The sequence below is a fragment of the Geotrypetes seraphini genome, chromosome 4 (genome assembly GCF_902459505.1).
Source record: "Geotrypetes seraphini chromosome 4, aGeoSer1.1, whole genome shotgun sequence".
Taxonomy (NCBI): domain Eukaryota; kingdom Metazoa; phylum Chordata; class Amphibia; order Gymnophiona; family Dermophiidae; genus Geotrypetes; species Geotrypetes seraphini.
This window is the reverse complement of record NC_047087.1, coordinates 73,955,602-73,970,471: the sequence shown is the minus strand read 5'-3', so window position 1 is coordinate 73,970,471 and position 14,870 is coordinate 73,955,602. Positions and strand designations below refer to the sequence as shown.

The 14,870-nt window shown below is 48.2% G+C and overlaps 1 protein-coding gene across 3 annotated transcripts in view; it reads left to right on the top strand.

Annotated features, from left to right (window-relative positions):
- Nucleotides 1–362: 362 nt before the first annotated feature.
- The window catches only part of NSUN3 (NOP2/Sun RNA methyltransferase 3), a 37,052-nt gene continuing 22,544 nt past the window's right edge, over nt 363–14,870 (top strand). Inside the window, exons 1-4 of one of the 3 annotated variants that reach the window (XM_033943669.1) lie at nt 363–461; nt 691–922; nt 8,240–8,571; nt 10,391–10,545. In XM_033943669.1, the coding sequence (XP_033799560.1) occupies nt 828–922; nt 8,240–8,571; nt 10,391–10,545 (582 nt within the window). In that variant the 5' untranslated portion in view covers nt 363–461; nt 691–827. Of the gene's footprint in view, nt 462–520; nt 540–690; nt 923–1,026; nt 1,241–8,239; nt 8,572–10,390; nt 10,546–14,870 lie in introns of those variants that run through there. The other 2 variants (XM_033943668.1, XR_004539351.1) reach the window with 2 other exon arrangements.

The window sequence follows — 14,870 nt, the reverse complement described above, 5'->3', positions numbered from 1 at the left end:
CCTGCAAGAGGGAGACATAAGTCAGGCTCTTATTGTAGGTTTGCTACAGTTCTGATTTGCAGGGTTTTGTATTCACAGTGTCTAGCAGTGGATGGATTTTGTTGCTAACACCAGAATTTGAATACATATTTGTTTTGTATGTTAAAGGATAAATTTGGGACTGTGTTACGTACCATTTGTTAATATGGTAGGCAAATTTATTCTTAAATGAAATATTTAGAAGTTTTTTTGATCAGCTGTGAATTTTAGTGTTTAGTGTGTTACACATATGCAAATTGTCCATCAGGTGTGTAAAAAAACAAACAAACCTCCCCCCCCCCCCCAAAAAAAAAAAAAAAAAAATCTGAGTATTGTCTTACAATTACATAATGGAACAAGGCGCAGGAAGAATTTTGCAGCGACGGGCGGACGCTTTCCTGGGCCATTAGGGGCGCTGTGCGTTGAGCAGATAGCTGAGACTGGTGCGTAGATTGCTCTTGGCGTAACGTGAGGCGTGTCACTGGCGCTGCCGTCGGACAGAGTTTTGTTCTAATTGAGGAGTAATTTATTTTTCTGTATTCCTTAAATCGCTGTCGAGCTACTCCTTTCTCACCAAGGAGTTTTTTAATCTGCCTCCTCAGACTTTAGTCCTCGGCTCTAGGGGTTATTGTAAAGCGCCCTGTTTGGTCTTCTTTGTTCTCCCTTCTCTAGGGACCAGCCGAGAGCCATCGACCCTACCGGGAGTGAAGTTGGAGACCCTTCGTGACTAGAAGAGAGGAATTACTCTCGCGCTCATACAGTGTCACGCCTGTGACGTACTCTGCGGCTCTCAGTCCCGCCGCCCGCCCATGGGAAAGCTGCAGAAACAGATCTGCCAGTTCGTCCTGGCTCATTTTGAGAGGAACTACGGGAAGGAGCTGGGGGAGGCCTGGGTCACCGTTAGGTGAGCACCGCAGTCTGTCTATAATGTCAAAGTCAGTCCTTGAGGGCCGGAATCCAGTCGGGTTTTCAGGATTTCCCCAATGAATATGCATTGAAAGCAGTGCATGCACATACATTTCATGCATATTCATTGGGGAAATCCTGAAAACCCGACTGGATTGCAGCCCAACAGGAGGGACTTTGACACCCCTGGCTCTATATCCATCACACCGAAGGGATCCTCACTCAAATGGACTGGCAAAAAGCCGCTGTTCTGTATTCCCCAATTGTTGGGCTTAATGATTGGATTTAATATATACAGCTTAGCACTTTGGGAAAGGTACGGCCTCCTAATGGAAAATATCTTCTAAAACTAACATGAAAATCAAAAAGATTAACATTATCGCATTAACTTCCCCCTCCCCCACCCTTTATAAAGCTGCACTAGCCTGCTGCAGTAACCCCCTCTTCTTTAGCACTCTCCAGACCAGTAGAGGTTAACTTTACGATTGGGTATATATCTAATCATGACCAGCAGGTGGAGACTGAAAACAAAACTTTGGGACAGTATATCCTAGCCCCTCCTCTCTATTTCCCTCAGTCTTCTTTCAGTCTCCAGCAGGTGTTGAGTGATCTGTACCCATCTCCCTTGGTAGGGCTGTTGGAATTTGTTTAGAGGTTTATTGTCCCTGTTTTTAGCCGGACGGAGCTTGGACGGACTCTGTTTGGGGGTTCGTCCGACCTCGGGGGTGTCAAACCCGGCGGGTCACGAGCGGGGTCCCTCCCCCCACTTCCTCCACCTCCCCATATTTTTTTAGAGGAGCCTCAGCAGTAAGCCTTGCCCCCTAAATCAAGCAAGGCATATTGCTTCGAGAGCCTGTGGAGTCTGTTCTGTAAAAAAAAAAAAAAAAAAAAATCCTGAGGTAGTGCTGGTCTGGAGGGTTGTATCCCTTTAAGAAAACTGTATTTTACTGTATTTTTTCAACTAACCGGCACTTTTTTACAGCTAGGTCGCGTATGGAGCAATGAGCACTTCTAAAGGGAAAAAGTGCTCATTGTGCTCCAGACGCGAGGCACTCGCGGCCGGCCTGTGCAAGCGGTGTTCAGGCCGGTGCGGTGGAGGAGCTCCGTCGGCAGCGGCTGCAGGCGCCCAGAGCTCCCCGCCGATGGTGCCTCGCGAGTCGGCAGGGAACGGTGGAGAAGCCCGGTCTTCTCCGTCCGCCCACGGAGGGATTCCCCGAGCCGCCGACGGTCGGGTTTTAGAGGATTCCCTCTCAGCTGATATTTTGACAGCTGATGCCGGCTTGCCTGTTTTAGCGGCTGAGACTATTCAGGTCTCTCAGCCGCTTCAGGCTGTGGAGGGAGCTGTTTTGGCGGGAAAGACGCCATCTTCTCTGTCTGGCCCCTCCATTTTGTCTTCCACCTCAGGTGACCTTCCCCCTGTTTTGTCTAAGCAGGGGCAGGTTTCTGCTGGGTCCCCTGCTGTGGCAGGGAGTCCCTTGGGACCCTCGGGGGGTTTTTCCCCTGATTTTTTCTTTTCATTATGCAAAGCCTATTTTCAGGCGGCTGGGGGTCCCGGTTGCGCCCAGGGGGTCTCGGGGGGTGGGGTTTCCTCCGCGCTCCCTGCGGCTTTGCCTCTCTCGTCTGACGTGACGTCCCCTCCGCCGCCTCTCTTGTCCAAGCGTCCGCGGGTGTCGTGGGACGAGGATTTGTGGTCGGAGGAACGTGTCGGTATGGAGGAGGACCTGGACCCTTCTGAGGAATTCCAGGACCCTCTGGAGGGGACGGAAGCTGGCGGCGGGTTGTCGGGTTTCCCGTTCTCCAGTGACGAGGCGTCCGTGGTGCGCCTTTTTCAGAGAGATGAGCTGCCTGACCTTATTCAACAGGTTTCTTCGGCTTTGCGTTTTGAGGACGCGCCGCCGGAGACTCCGCGTGTGGGGGACCCTCTGTTACGAGGGATCCGTTCCGTTTCCCGCTCTTTTCCTATGCATCAGGATATTCGGGATATTATTCTTGAGCAGTGGAAAACGCCGGAGACGCCGTTTCGGCTGGCGCGCAGCATGGCTCGCCTGTATCCCATTCCTGAAGGGGATCGGGCTACGTTAGCTTCGCCAGTCGTGGATGCGGTGGTCTCGGCTATTTCCAAGCGGCATACCGTGCCTGTTGAGGGCGGTTCTGCCTTGCGGGACTCTGAGGAGCGCAAATTGGAGAACATCCTTAAGCAAAATTTTCAAGTCTCTGCTTTTGGGGTCCAGGCGGCTATTTGTGGGGGACTGGTCGCTCGCGCCGTGTTTCGGTGGGCGGAGCGGGTCTTGGATCGAGAGTCTGACGACTGGTCTCTGGTGGATCAGGAGGTAGCAAAGATTGAGATGGCTGCCTCATTCCTCTCGGATGCTCTGTATGACTTGGTGCGGATCTCGGCTAAGTCCATGGCTTTTGGCGTGGCCGCAAGGCGTGTGTTGTGGCTGCGCGCTTGGGCGGCGGATGCTGCGTCCAAAGCTAAGCTTACTAAATTTCCCTTTCGGGGGTCGTTTTTATTTGGAGAGGACTTGGATAAGTTAATTCAGACTCTGTCGGACTCGAAAGTTCCCCGTTTGCCGGAGGACCGTGCCCGCCCGGCGTCTCGGGGGGGTGCGGCCCGGGGGCGTTTGCGGGAATTTCGCAAGTATCGCCCTGGGCGTGGGGCTGCTTCTTTCCAGTCTCCGGGGTTTTCCCGGGGTCGGTTCTTCCAGCGCATGCAGCCCTTTCGGGGGGCCCGTCGGAGGGCAGGGAACCCCTCCGCCGGTTCCCCCGCTTCCCGTCCTGCACAATGACGCCTTGCCGGCGCCCCCCTTGGTTCCGGTGGGGGCCCGGCTGCGCGACTTTTTTCCCAAATGGGCCGAGATCACGTCCGATCAGTGGGTCCTGGAGGTGGTGCGGGACGGTTATGCCCTGGAGTTCGCCCGCTCTCTGCCGGATTTTTTCCTCGCTTCTCCGTGTCAGACTCCGGGGAAGAAGCAGGCTTTTCGCCAGACCCTTCAGCGCTTGCTAGATCTCAGGGCAGTAGTTCCGGTGCCCCCCCCGGAGTGGGGCACGGGCAGGTACTCCATTTACTTTGTGGTGCCCAAGAAGGAGGGGACTTTTCGGCCCATCCTCGATTTGAAAGGGGTCAACAGGGCTCTCAAGGTTCCCTCTTTCCGTATGGAAACGCTGCGGTCGGTCATTCTGGCGGTTCAGCCGGGGGAGTTTCTCACTTCTCTCGATCTGACGGAGGCCTACTTGCATGTTCCTATTCGGACCTCTCATCAGCGTTTCCTGCGCTTTGCGATCTTGGGTCGGCACTATCAGTTCTGTGCGCTTCCCTTTGGGCTGGCCACGGCTCCCCGGACGTTCACCAAGGTGATGGTGGTCGTCGCGGCAGCCTTGCGGTCGGAGGGCATTCTGGTACACCCCTACCTGGACGACTGGTTAATTCGGGCCAAGTCGTTGCAGGAAAGCTACCGGGTTACGGCTCGGGTGGTGGAGTTTCTCCGGTCGCTGGGCTGGGTGGTCAACCTTTCCAAGAGTCGGTTGGTTCCGGCTCAGCGTCTGGAGTACCTCGGGGTGCTGTTCGACACCTCCTTGGGGAAGGTCTTCCTCCCAGAGGCCCGGGTGAGCAAATTGCAGTCTCAGATTCGCCTGCTTTTGGCGTCCCGGTGTCCTCGGGCGCGAGATTTCCTCCAGGTCCTGGGGTCGATGGCGGCGTCCCTGGACGTGGTGAGGTGGGCGCGGGCCCACATGCGTCCTCTTCAGTATGCTCTGCTCCGGAGGTGGTCTCCCCAGAGGCACGGGATGGATGTTCCGGTTCCCCTGCGAGGCTTGGCGCGCTGCAGTCTGCGTTGGTGGCTCCGGACCCCTCACCTAGTTCAGGGGGTGGGTCTGGATCTTCCGCAGTGGACGGTGCTCCTTACGGATGCGAGTCTCCTGGGTTGGGGGGCCCAGTGTCTGGGTCACTCTGCTCAGGGAACCTGGTCCACGGAGGAGGCCTCCTGGTCGATCAACGTGTTGGAGACCAGGGCGGTCCGGCTGGCGCTGTTGGCTTTCCACTCCCTTTTGTTGGGCAAGTCGGTCAGAGTTCTGTCGGACAATGCCACGGCAGTGGCTTATGTCAATCGTCAGGGGGGCACCAAGAGCACTCTGGTGGCGCAGGAGGCGGCTCGGCTCATGGTTTGGGCGGAGTCGCATCTTCTGGACCTCTCGGCCTCTCACATTGCCGGGGTAGAAAACGTTCAGGCGGACTTCCTCAGTCGTCACTTCTTGGATCCGGGAGAGTGGTGTCTCGGCGCCGAGGCGTTTCAGTTGCTAGTGCGTGCTTGGGGGCAGCCCCTGATGGATCTGATGGCTACAAGTGGCAACGCCAAAGTACCCCGCTTCTTCAGTCGTCGCAGGGACGGTCTGGCCGAGGGTCTGGATGCTCTGGTCCAACCGTGGCCAACGGAGGGGCTGTTGTATGTGTTCCCTCCTTGGCCATTAGTAGGCAGAGTACTGCTTCGCATTGTTCGCCATCCGGGGCTGGTGGTCTTGGTGGCTCCGGATTGGCCTCGTCGTCCGTGGTATGCGGATCTGGTGAGGCATCTGGTGGCGGATCCTCTTCCTCTGCCTCTCGAGTGCGATCTTCTGACGCAGGGTCCCATTCCCATGTTCGACCCGTCTCCCTTTTGTCTTACGGCTTGGCTCTTGAAAGGGGCCGCCTGAGTAAGAAGGGATATTCCGACAAGGTGATCTCTACACTTTTGGGGTCCCGGAGGCTTTCTACCTCTCGGGCTTATGTACGGGTTTGGCGTCTGTTTGAGGAATGGTGCCGAGCGCGGGGAGTGGTCTCCTTTCGCGCTTCTCTGCCTAACATTCTAGAGTTTTTGCAGGATGGCCTGGATAGGGGCCTGGCCTGGTCTTCTCTTCGGGTTCATCTGGCGGCCCTGTCGGCTTTTCGGGGGCTGGTGACAGGTCAGCGTTTGTCAGCCATTCCTGATGTGATTCGCTTTCTTAGGGCGGCCAAGTTGCTCAGGCCTCCCATAAGGCCCTCGATTCCCTCTTGGGATCTCAATCTGGTTCTCTCTGTTCTAGTGCGCCCTCCTTTCGAGCCGTTGGATGGCTGTTCGTTGAAGGACCTTACGCTGAAGTCGGTCTTTTTGGTGGCCATTACTTCCGCTAGACGGGTGTCGGAGCTACAGGCTTTCTCTTGTAGGGCTCCCTTCCTGGAGTTTTCAAAGGAGCGGGTTGTTTTGCGGCCTGTTCCTTCCTTTCTGCCGAAGGTAGTTTCTCCTTTTCATGTCAATCAATCGGTGGTCCTCCCGGTCTTGGGTAGTCGGGAGGGTTCTTCTGAGCAACGACAGCTGCGCAAGTTGGATGTCGGTCGGGTCCTCCATGCTTATGTGCAGCGGACCCGGGATTTTCGGAGCTCCGATCATCTCTTTGTGCTTCTGGCGGGTCCTCGTCGGGGGGCTGGCGCTTCTAAGGCTACTATTGCGCGCTGGATCAAGGAGACGATCGCTTCCGCTTATCTTCTGAGTCAGAAGCCGGTTCCGGAGTTTCTCAAGGCTCATTCCACTAGGGGTCAGGCGGCTTCTTGGGCTGAGTCGTCGCTCGTGCCTCCGGTGGATATTTGTAAGGCTGCGGTTTGGTCCTCCTTGCATTCATTTGTTCGGCATTATCGGGTAGATGTTCAGGCGCGTCGGGACGCGGTGTTCGGTGAGCGTGTTCTGGTATCGGCCCTTCGGGGGTCCCGCCCGTGAGAGGGACTGCTTTGGTACGTCCCAATCGTAAAGTTAACCTCTACTGGTCTGGAGAGTGCTAAAGAAGGAGAAATTAGGTTCTTACCTGCTAATTTACTTTCTTTTAGCTTCTCCAGACCAGTAGAGGTCCCCACCCTGTCTGTTGTTGTTGTTGTTGGGGCTGTTGCGCGGGCAGTTTTTGGTTTTTGCTGCGGGTTCTAGTATTTTTCTAGGGCCGGGGAGAATTGAAGAACAGCGGCTGTGGCTCGGCTGGCTTAGCTGGCGAGCTGTGGGGACCTTCTTCCTTCGGGAATTTCTCCTCTGCATTTTCCAACAGCATTTTTTGGGTATGTTATTGGTTACTCCTTTCGGAGTATTGTTTTTTCTCTCTGTTGTTTCCAGTTCTTGGTTCTGCTTGGCTATTCGGCAGACTGAGGGAAATAGAGAGGAGGGGCTAGGATATACTGTCCCAAAGTTTTGTTTTCAGTCTCCACCTGCTGGTCATGATTAGATATATACCCAATCGTAAAGTTAACCTCTACTGGTCTGGAGAAGCTAAAAGAAAGTAAATTAGCAGGTAAGAACCTAATTTCTCCTTTTATGAACACATAGCGCGTGTTTTAGCGCCAGCAGCGGTGGTAACTGCCCTGATGCTCACCCTCTTTTACGAATGCATAGTGCGAGTTTTAGCTCCGGCAGTGGAGATATCAGCTCCGATGCTCATATGAATTCTATGAGCGTCGGGACATTTACCACCGCTGCCAGCGCTAAAACCCACGCTATGCGTTTGTAAAAGAGGGGGGTAACTGTGGGGTTTTTGCCGCGTGACTTTGTAAAAGTGGGAGGGGATACATGCTGTTTTAGCAAAAGGAATTTGTATGAGCATCGGAGATCTTACCACCGTGGCCAACGCTAAAAATGCTAGCACCGTTTTGTAAAGGAGGGCCTGTATTAGACAAACACATACATACAGCCTTCAGGTTTTAAATAGGAAATTGCTCCCTTTTAGATTCATTAGTTTAATTTCACAATCCTCTAAAGAAAAAGGTTGCTTAGGATCTTAATACAGATGTTTCTCCTGCTATTATAACACCCCTTACACTCATATGAAAACATGCCTTTCTGATGTTAGCATCAAGCATACTCCTATATCATACTGAAGCATAAATTATTATGTGTTATTTTAGTACACATTTGCACATTTACCCCTCCTTTACAAAGCCACACTAGTGTTTTTAGGGCCAGCCGCTGCAGTAACAGCTCCGATGCTCATGCAATTCATATGAGCGTCTGAGCTGTTACTGCCATGGCTGATGCTAAAAATGCTAGTGTGGCTTTGTAAAGGAGGGGTTTAGAGCTCCTTTTACTAAATAGTGCTCGAAGTTTTTAGTGCAGGACGGTGAGGTAAATGCTCCGACACTCATAGAATTTCTGTGAGCATTGGAGCACTTACCTCACCAGCCCATGCTAAAAAAAACTCTAGCGCTGTTTAGTAAAAGGGAGGAGAGGGGATAAGTTTGATAAAACATTATATCACGTTTATATTAGCGTTTGCCTAACTTTCTAAATTAATCTTTCTCTTGTACATTAATTTGTTTTTACATCTCTAGGGAGGTGCTTACATCATCGCAGTACTGGCAATATGCTGTGCTACTGAACAGATTCAGTTCTCAATCAGAACTAGAAAAGGATCTTCTTTTAAAGGGCTATCGCCGTCTCTTTGAGCACAAGCTGTCTTCCCTAAAATGTTATATCAGTGACGCAGCTGGCAGGTTCCCTAATCAAAGACACAAGTTTGGAAAACTGAAAGATTATTATCTCTTGAATGCTGCTTCTTTGTTGCCTGTGCTTGCTCTGGATGCAAAGGATGGAGACTATATCTTAGACTTATGTGCAGCTCCCGGTGGAAAATCAATAGCAGTGTTGCAGTGTGCCTATCCAGGTCAGCATCCATTATAATTAACATGCTAGAAGACAAAAGCTTTTTCTTTGTGTTTGGAGAACTGTTAGATAGTTTTAAAAAGCCATATTTGGATTTAAAATTTACTGTATTTTTTGCTCCATAACACACACTTTTTCCACCCCCAAAAGGGTGCATCTTAAGGAGCGAATATATAAAAAAAAACAAAAACCCAAAACCCTTTTTTCCCCATCCCGGCGGTCCAGAGTGCTTTCCGCGTTTCTTCCTCGGTTCCCCTGCTCTCTTCCAGCAGCGGTACACGAGGCAGGTGCGTGCTTTTTTGCGTGCCTTCTTGGTCCCTCACTGCACTTCGAATGGCTCCCTCCTGCCCAGATCGTTGTGTGGGGTGGGGTCGCTGGGGCAGGAGGGCTTGGGCTCCCTCCTGCCCTGATGTTGTTGGGGGGATCGCGGCTCGCCAGGGCAGGAGGGCTTGGGCTCCCTCCTGCTTGGATTGTTGGGGGGGGGTGATGCATCGCGACAGGAGAGATTGGCTATCTCTCCTGCTGCAATGCGATCACCCCTCTACCCGAACTGCCATATCAGGAGAGATTGGGCATCTCTCCTGCTGTGGTTCGCGGCAGTTTGGGTAGAGGGGTGATCGCATCACGGCAGAGGAGATGAGCCATCTCTCCTGCCGCGGTGGGTAGGTTGTCGGGCCATTGAGCTGATCGTGGCAGCCGCCATCAGCTCAGTGGGCCCTTTTTCAGCACTTATACCTGTTTTGACTTGGTCTAAGTCAAAACGTATAAGTGCCGACTAAGCAACCTGTCAAAATGTTTGGTTATACCTGCTGTACGCCTAGGTCTAGGTCGGCCCACCTCCCGCCCTTTCCCCTCTAAAAACGCCTCTTTTTGCTCTATGCGTTTAGAGGCAGGGGAAAGGCCTAAGCTGGTTTTAGATACGTCTAAAACCAGCTTTGGTAATGGGTACTTGGACGATCATGCTTTTTGATCGTCCAAGTACCTATTTAGGCCACTTTTTAGACTTTTTTTATTTTGAGCCCCTAAGTGTTTTATATTCGGGTACTCAGAGCATTTTTCCCTATCTGTCCTGGTGGGCTCATACTCTGTCTAGTGTACCTGGGACAATGGGGAATTAAGTGACTTGCCCAAGGTCACGAGTAGCAGCATGGGATTTGACACAGGGTGCTGAAGCTATAGATCTAACCACCAATCCTAGTGCAAGCAATGGCTTCTCCCATGTCTCTTTTACTATCAGACTATGGACTTTTCCTCCAGGACCTTGTCCAAACCTTATTTAAACATAGATATGCTAAGTGCTGTTACCACATCCTCTGGCAATGAGTTCCAGAGTTTAACTATTCATTGAGTGAAAAAATATTTTCTTCTATTTGTTTTATAAGTATTACCATGTAACTTCATTGAGTGTCCCCTACTCTTTGTACTTTTTAAAAGTAAAAAAATTGAATCACTTTACCCATTCTATACCACTCAGAATTTTGTTGATCTCAATCATATTCTCCTCTATTATTATTTTTTTCTGTTTATTATCCTCCTACTATGTTATCAAAAATTTTTTAATCATCAGTCAAATTTATTCCTTGGATTTTATTTTTTAACATAGTAGAAGACAGTAGATAAAGATCTGTATGATCCATCCAGCCTGCTCAACAATTTAAACTCATAACATAAGGTATGATGTGAAACTACATATGCAGAAGTGTCTGTTGGGAAGTCTAATATGGATGGGAATGAGTCAAATGGTATAAAACTCAGTAGAAGGATATTAATAACTGGAATGTTTTAAATAATATATAATCATTTTGGGCCTTTCTGCTTAGGACAACTCTACTGCAATGAGCAAGACAGAGTGAGATCACGATGGCTGCAGCAAACTCTGGAGTCTTTTATTCCAGACCACTTGATGAACTCAGTGACCACATTGGAGTTGGATGGAAGGCAGTTTGGGCAGCTTAGGCCTGGTATGTTTGACAAGGTAAATGCTGGAGGGGATTAGAAGATTGAGCAAGCATTGGAAATTTGCTGTAGCCTTGTGTTTCTCCATACTCTTTCAGCATGTAGTCGTTTATGGATAACAGGAAGGGACTTCTGAGATACTAAAGCCAACCTCACTGCAAGAACAGTCTGACAATTACTATTCTCTTGCCAAATACAAACAGTTCAGTTCTACTGAAAACTTGCTTATACTTTGATTGTCATTGCTTGCCATTAGAAACTTCAAGGTTATGAGGATTGATACTGAAAATAAGGGGCCTAGTCTATATTTATATTAAATATAACCCAGAAAATCATTGTTCAAAGTAGTTCACAGAAGATGAATGAATGTTCTTTGGAGCAAAGAATAGGCAAAATCCTTGTGTAAATCAGTTTCAAGAGCCTCAGAATAAAGCAAACATTTACCATCTATTATGAACATATTCTATTTACTACTTATCCCCCCTTTTTACAAAATCACAAAATCATAGAACTCTGTGAGCATCGGGAGCAGTGCTGAGTATTCAGCTCTCCGGCCTGTGCTAAAAACTGCTTTCATGGTTTTGTAAAAGGGGGTGAGTGGGTTATAATTTCTAAAGCACTACCAGGTGTACACAATGATATGTAGACACATAAAATAAACAGACCTCACTTTTTAGAGCTTACAGTCCAGTCCATGTAAACATAAGAAGTTGCATAAGAAGTTGCCTCCGCTGAGTCAGACCAGAGGTCCATCGCGCCCAGTGGTCCGCTCCCACGGCGGCCCATTGCCTGAGCAGTGCATTGCAAACGAGAGTCTAAGAAAATCTGTTTATTATAGAAAAATTGTCAAGATGTAAAAGGAATCTGAAAAAGAAAATTTATTGTTTGTATATGAAAATGCACCAAATGAAATAGGGGAAATTGATATATCACACTTTTGAGGAAAACTGCATGTATATCACTTCACAATATCCCACAGTAAAAATGGAAAATAAATCCATGTTATCAGCCTAGTTATGTTAATTTAAACAAAATTTTGAATTATTGTGATCATAACCATTTGGAACAATCACAGGTATAAAGAGCCTTATCAGTCTCTATATATACATTTAATCACTGCAGACTTATAAATATCAACAGCTGAACACCATATGTGTATCAAAATGAATTAAAAATGAATCAACTTATCTTTGTAGGACCCTGACACAGACCACGTTTCATGATTGCTGCTTCAAGAAGCCCCAGATGCCAACATTTATGTCATATGTACATTCCTGTAAACAAAAAAATTTTAGTGCTATACTGCACCATTTTGAACCACTAAGCTACAAACAGTTATTTTGTTACAAACTGAAAAATAACCTCATGGGGCTTGGGAGAGAATACCTCATTTTTAACTAGTTCAACATTTAATAATAATAATAATAATTTTATTCTTATATACCGCCATACCCAGTGAGTTCTAGGCGGTTTACATCAATTAAAGTAGTATCTGCGTTGACACGCAGATTTACAACAATTTATCAGATACAAACAATTTATCAGATATACACAATTTATCAGATATGAACAAGTGGAATATTGCTATCTGGTCATGCTCCCCTTTTTGTTAATATCCTAGGATCATGTGACGACACAACAGTGATTTAGATTGGAGAATAATGTACCTACACCCACAAAGAAGAAGAAAGTGTCATTTAAATATTAAATTCCACTTAACCCCCCTTCCCCAATAAAAAAGATATTTGATAACTCAAGGGCTGTGTTTACAAGAGATTCCTTGATAGAACACTGTCGTTCCAAGCTGGCAAATGAAATAATGTCTAAGCACTCTCATTTCAAGTGCACCCTCCTACCAATCCTTCAGAAAATCAATTAAAACCTATCTCTGATAAATTTCTCTGACTCCTTCCCACCTTGCTATATATATCTCTGAATTACCTGCTGTATCTCTAACATATTTCCGGTTATACCTAATCTCTCTCGGCTTACTAATGTAATTGAAATTTGTTACCAATGTACTTGACAATATTTTCTGTAACATCGCTGTATATGTACAGTCTCATTCTCTGTAAACCGCTCTGAACTGCTTGTGGTATACAAATAAAGTTATTATATTATTCTTATTTTACTAATCTGTGTTAGGGGTGGGTTGGGGTGTGGGAGAATAGGCATGTTCTGTGCTAATTGGTTAGCAGAACTTCATTGTTACATGCTAACTTATCAGCATGTGGTTAACGTGTGAGACCTTACCGCCTACAAAATAGAGTAGTTAAGTGCTCACACATTATTGGGGAAATGAATGAGTGACCATTAGGGCCTGATTCTATAAATGGTGTCTAACATGTAGGCACTGGTCAGTGCCGTGCCGTTTATAGAATCACGCTTAGCATTGCCAGGCGTCCTAGAGGTAGGCGTTAGTATATTAGGTATATTGGCCTAATTTCCCAGCACCTACCTCATATGTCTAACGATGCTTAAATCAACCATGCCTATTCTCTGCCCCTAACCACATCTACTTTTCAGGTAAGTGTTGATAAGCGTTGATATGCATCACACAATATTCTGCGTGCAACCCAAATTAATAAAATAATTTTTAATGAGTTTTTAATGGTGTGGTCAACTACACCCAATTTATCCCATTAAAAAAACAGCTTAGGCGTGGATTTAAGTTAGGCATCACAAGGTGTCCGCAATGTAGGTGCCCACTACTACTATTTAACATTTATGTAGCGCTGATAGACATGCAGCGCTATGCATCAACACATTTAAGAGATGGTCCCTGCTCAGTAGAACTTACAGTCTAATTAAGAGACAACTGGATAGGTAGGGGCTTAGGCAGTTTTTCAGGGTACTTAGGGTGTGAGTGTTATGAGTTAAATGCATTCTCGAAGAGGTAGGCTTTTAGTCTGGATTTGAATAGTTCCAGGGACAAAACTTTGATGCACTGACTCAGATAGTTTGTTCCAGGCGTATGGTGCAGCAAGAGAGAAGTGATGTAGTCCGGAGTTGGCAATAGAGAATGGTACAGATAAGAGAGATTTGCCCGTATGAAGAACGAGAGGGCACTCTCTAAAGTTGAAAGGGGATAGATTCCATACAAACGTAAGGAAGTTCTTCTTCATCCAGAGTGGTAGAAAACTGGAACGCTCTTCCGGAGTCTGTTATAGGGGAAAACACCCTCCAGGAATTCAAGACAAAGTTGGACAAGTTCCTGCTAAATTGGAACGTATGCAGGTGAGGCTGGTCTCATTTAGAGCACTGGTCTTTGATCTAAGGGCCGCCACGTGAGCGGACTGCTGGGCACAATGGACCACTTGTCTGACAGAGTAATGGCAATTCTTAAGTTCTTATGTTCCCAGAGAGGAGTATAGGGAGAGACAAGATATTGAGGTGTTATAGAGTGAATGCACTTGTATCTCAATAAGAGGAGTTTGAACTGTATGCGGAAGTGGATGATAAGTGTGTGAGATCTTATCACGGACTGGAGTGGATATATCAACATTTTGAAACAGTTCATTTTTGAGAACTATTGCATGGTAATTGTTTTGGACAACGATAGAATCCTTTTAAACCACTGCATTGCAAACTGTGTACCACAGCACACTAGTGTGCTTCCTAACATTTGAAGTGTGCCGCAGCATACAGGGCAGGAAGAGAGGTGCCAGCATCAGATAACTTGCAACTGCCTGCCTTCTGCTGCTGATACGCTACTGGGATTCCTACTTGCCTCTTCTCTGATTTTAAGTGTGTCGTGGCATACAGGGGCAGGAAGAGAGGCGCCAGCGTCAGCTAACTTGCAACTTCTTGCCTTCTGTTGCCAATATGAAAGCAGGAGTATCGGCAGCAAAAGGCAGGAAGTTGCAAGTTAGCTGACGCCGGCACCTCTCTTCCTGCCCCTGTATTCCATGGCACGCTTAAAATCAGAGAAGAAGAAGCAAGCAGGAGTCCTGGTAGCTTTTCTCCCTACCCCCGGACCAGCAGCGTCAGCTCAGTGTGATTTTTAACTTAGTCACACAGCTGCCGCTAGCATTAGTTTAGACGGTTTCATCAGGCAGCCGCGGGGCCTTTGCTAGGCCGGTTCACTTTGATGATGCGAGGCAGGCTGGCCTAGCAAAAGCCCCGAGGCTGCCTGATGAAACTGTGGCTAAACTAATCCTAGTGACAGCTGTGTGGCTAAGTTAAAACTACACAGTGAGTTGCCGCTAGCCTAGAGAGAGGAGAAGTATGCTGGACAGGGAAGGGAGAAGGGGTACTGCTGAACATGGGGAGCAGGGAATGGAGAAGTGGTACTGCTGAGAGAGAGAGAGAGGGAGGAAGGAAGGGAGAAGTGCATGGGGAGGG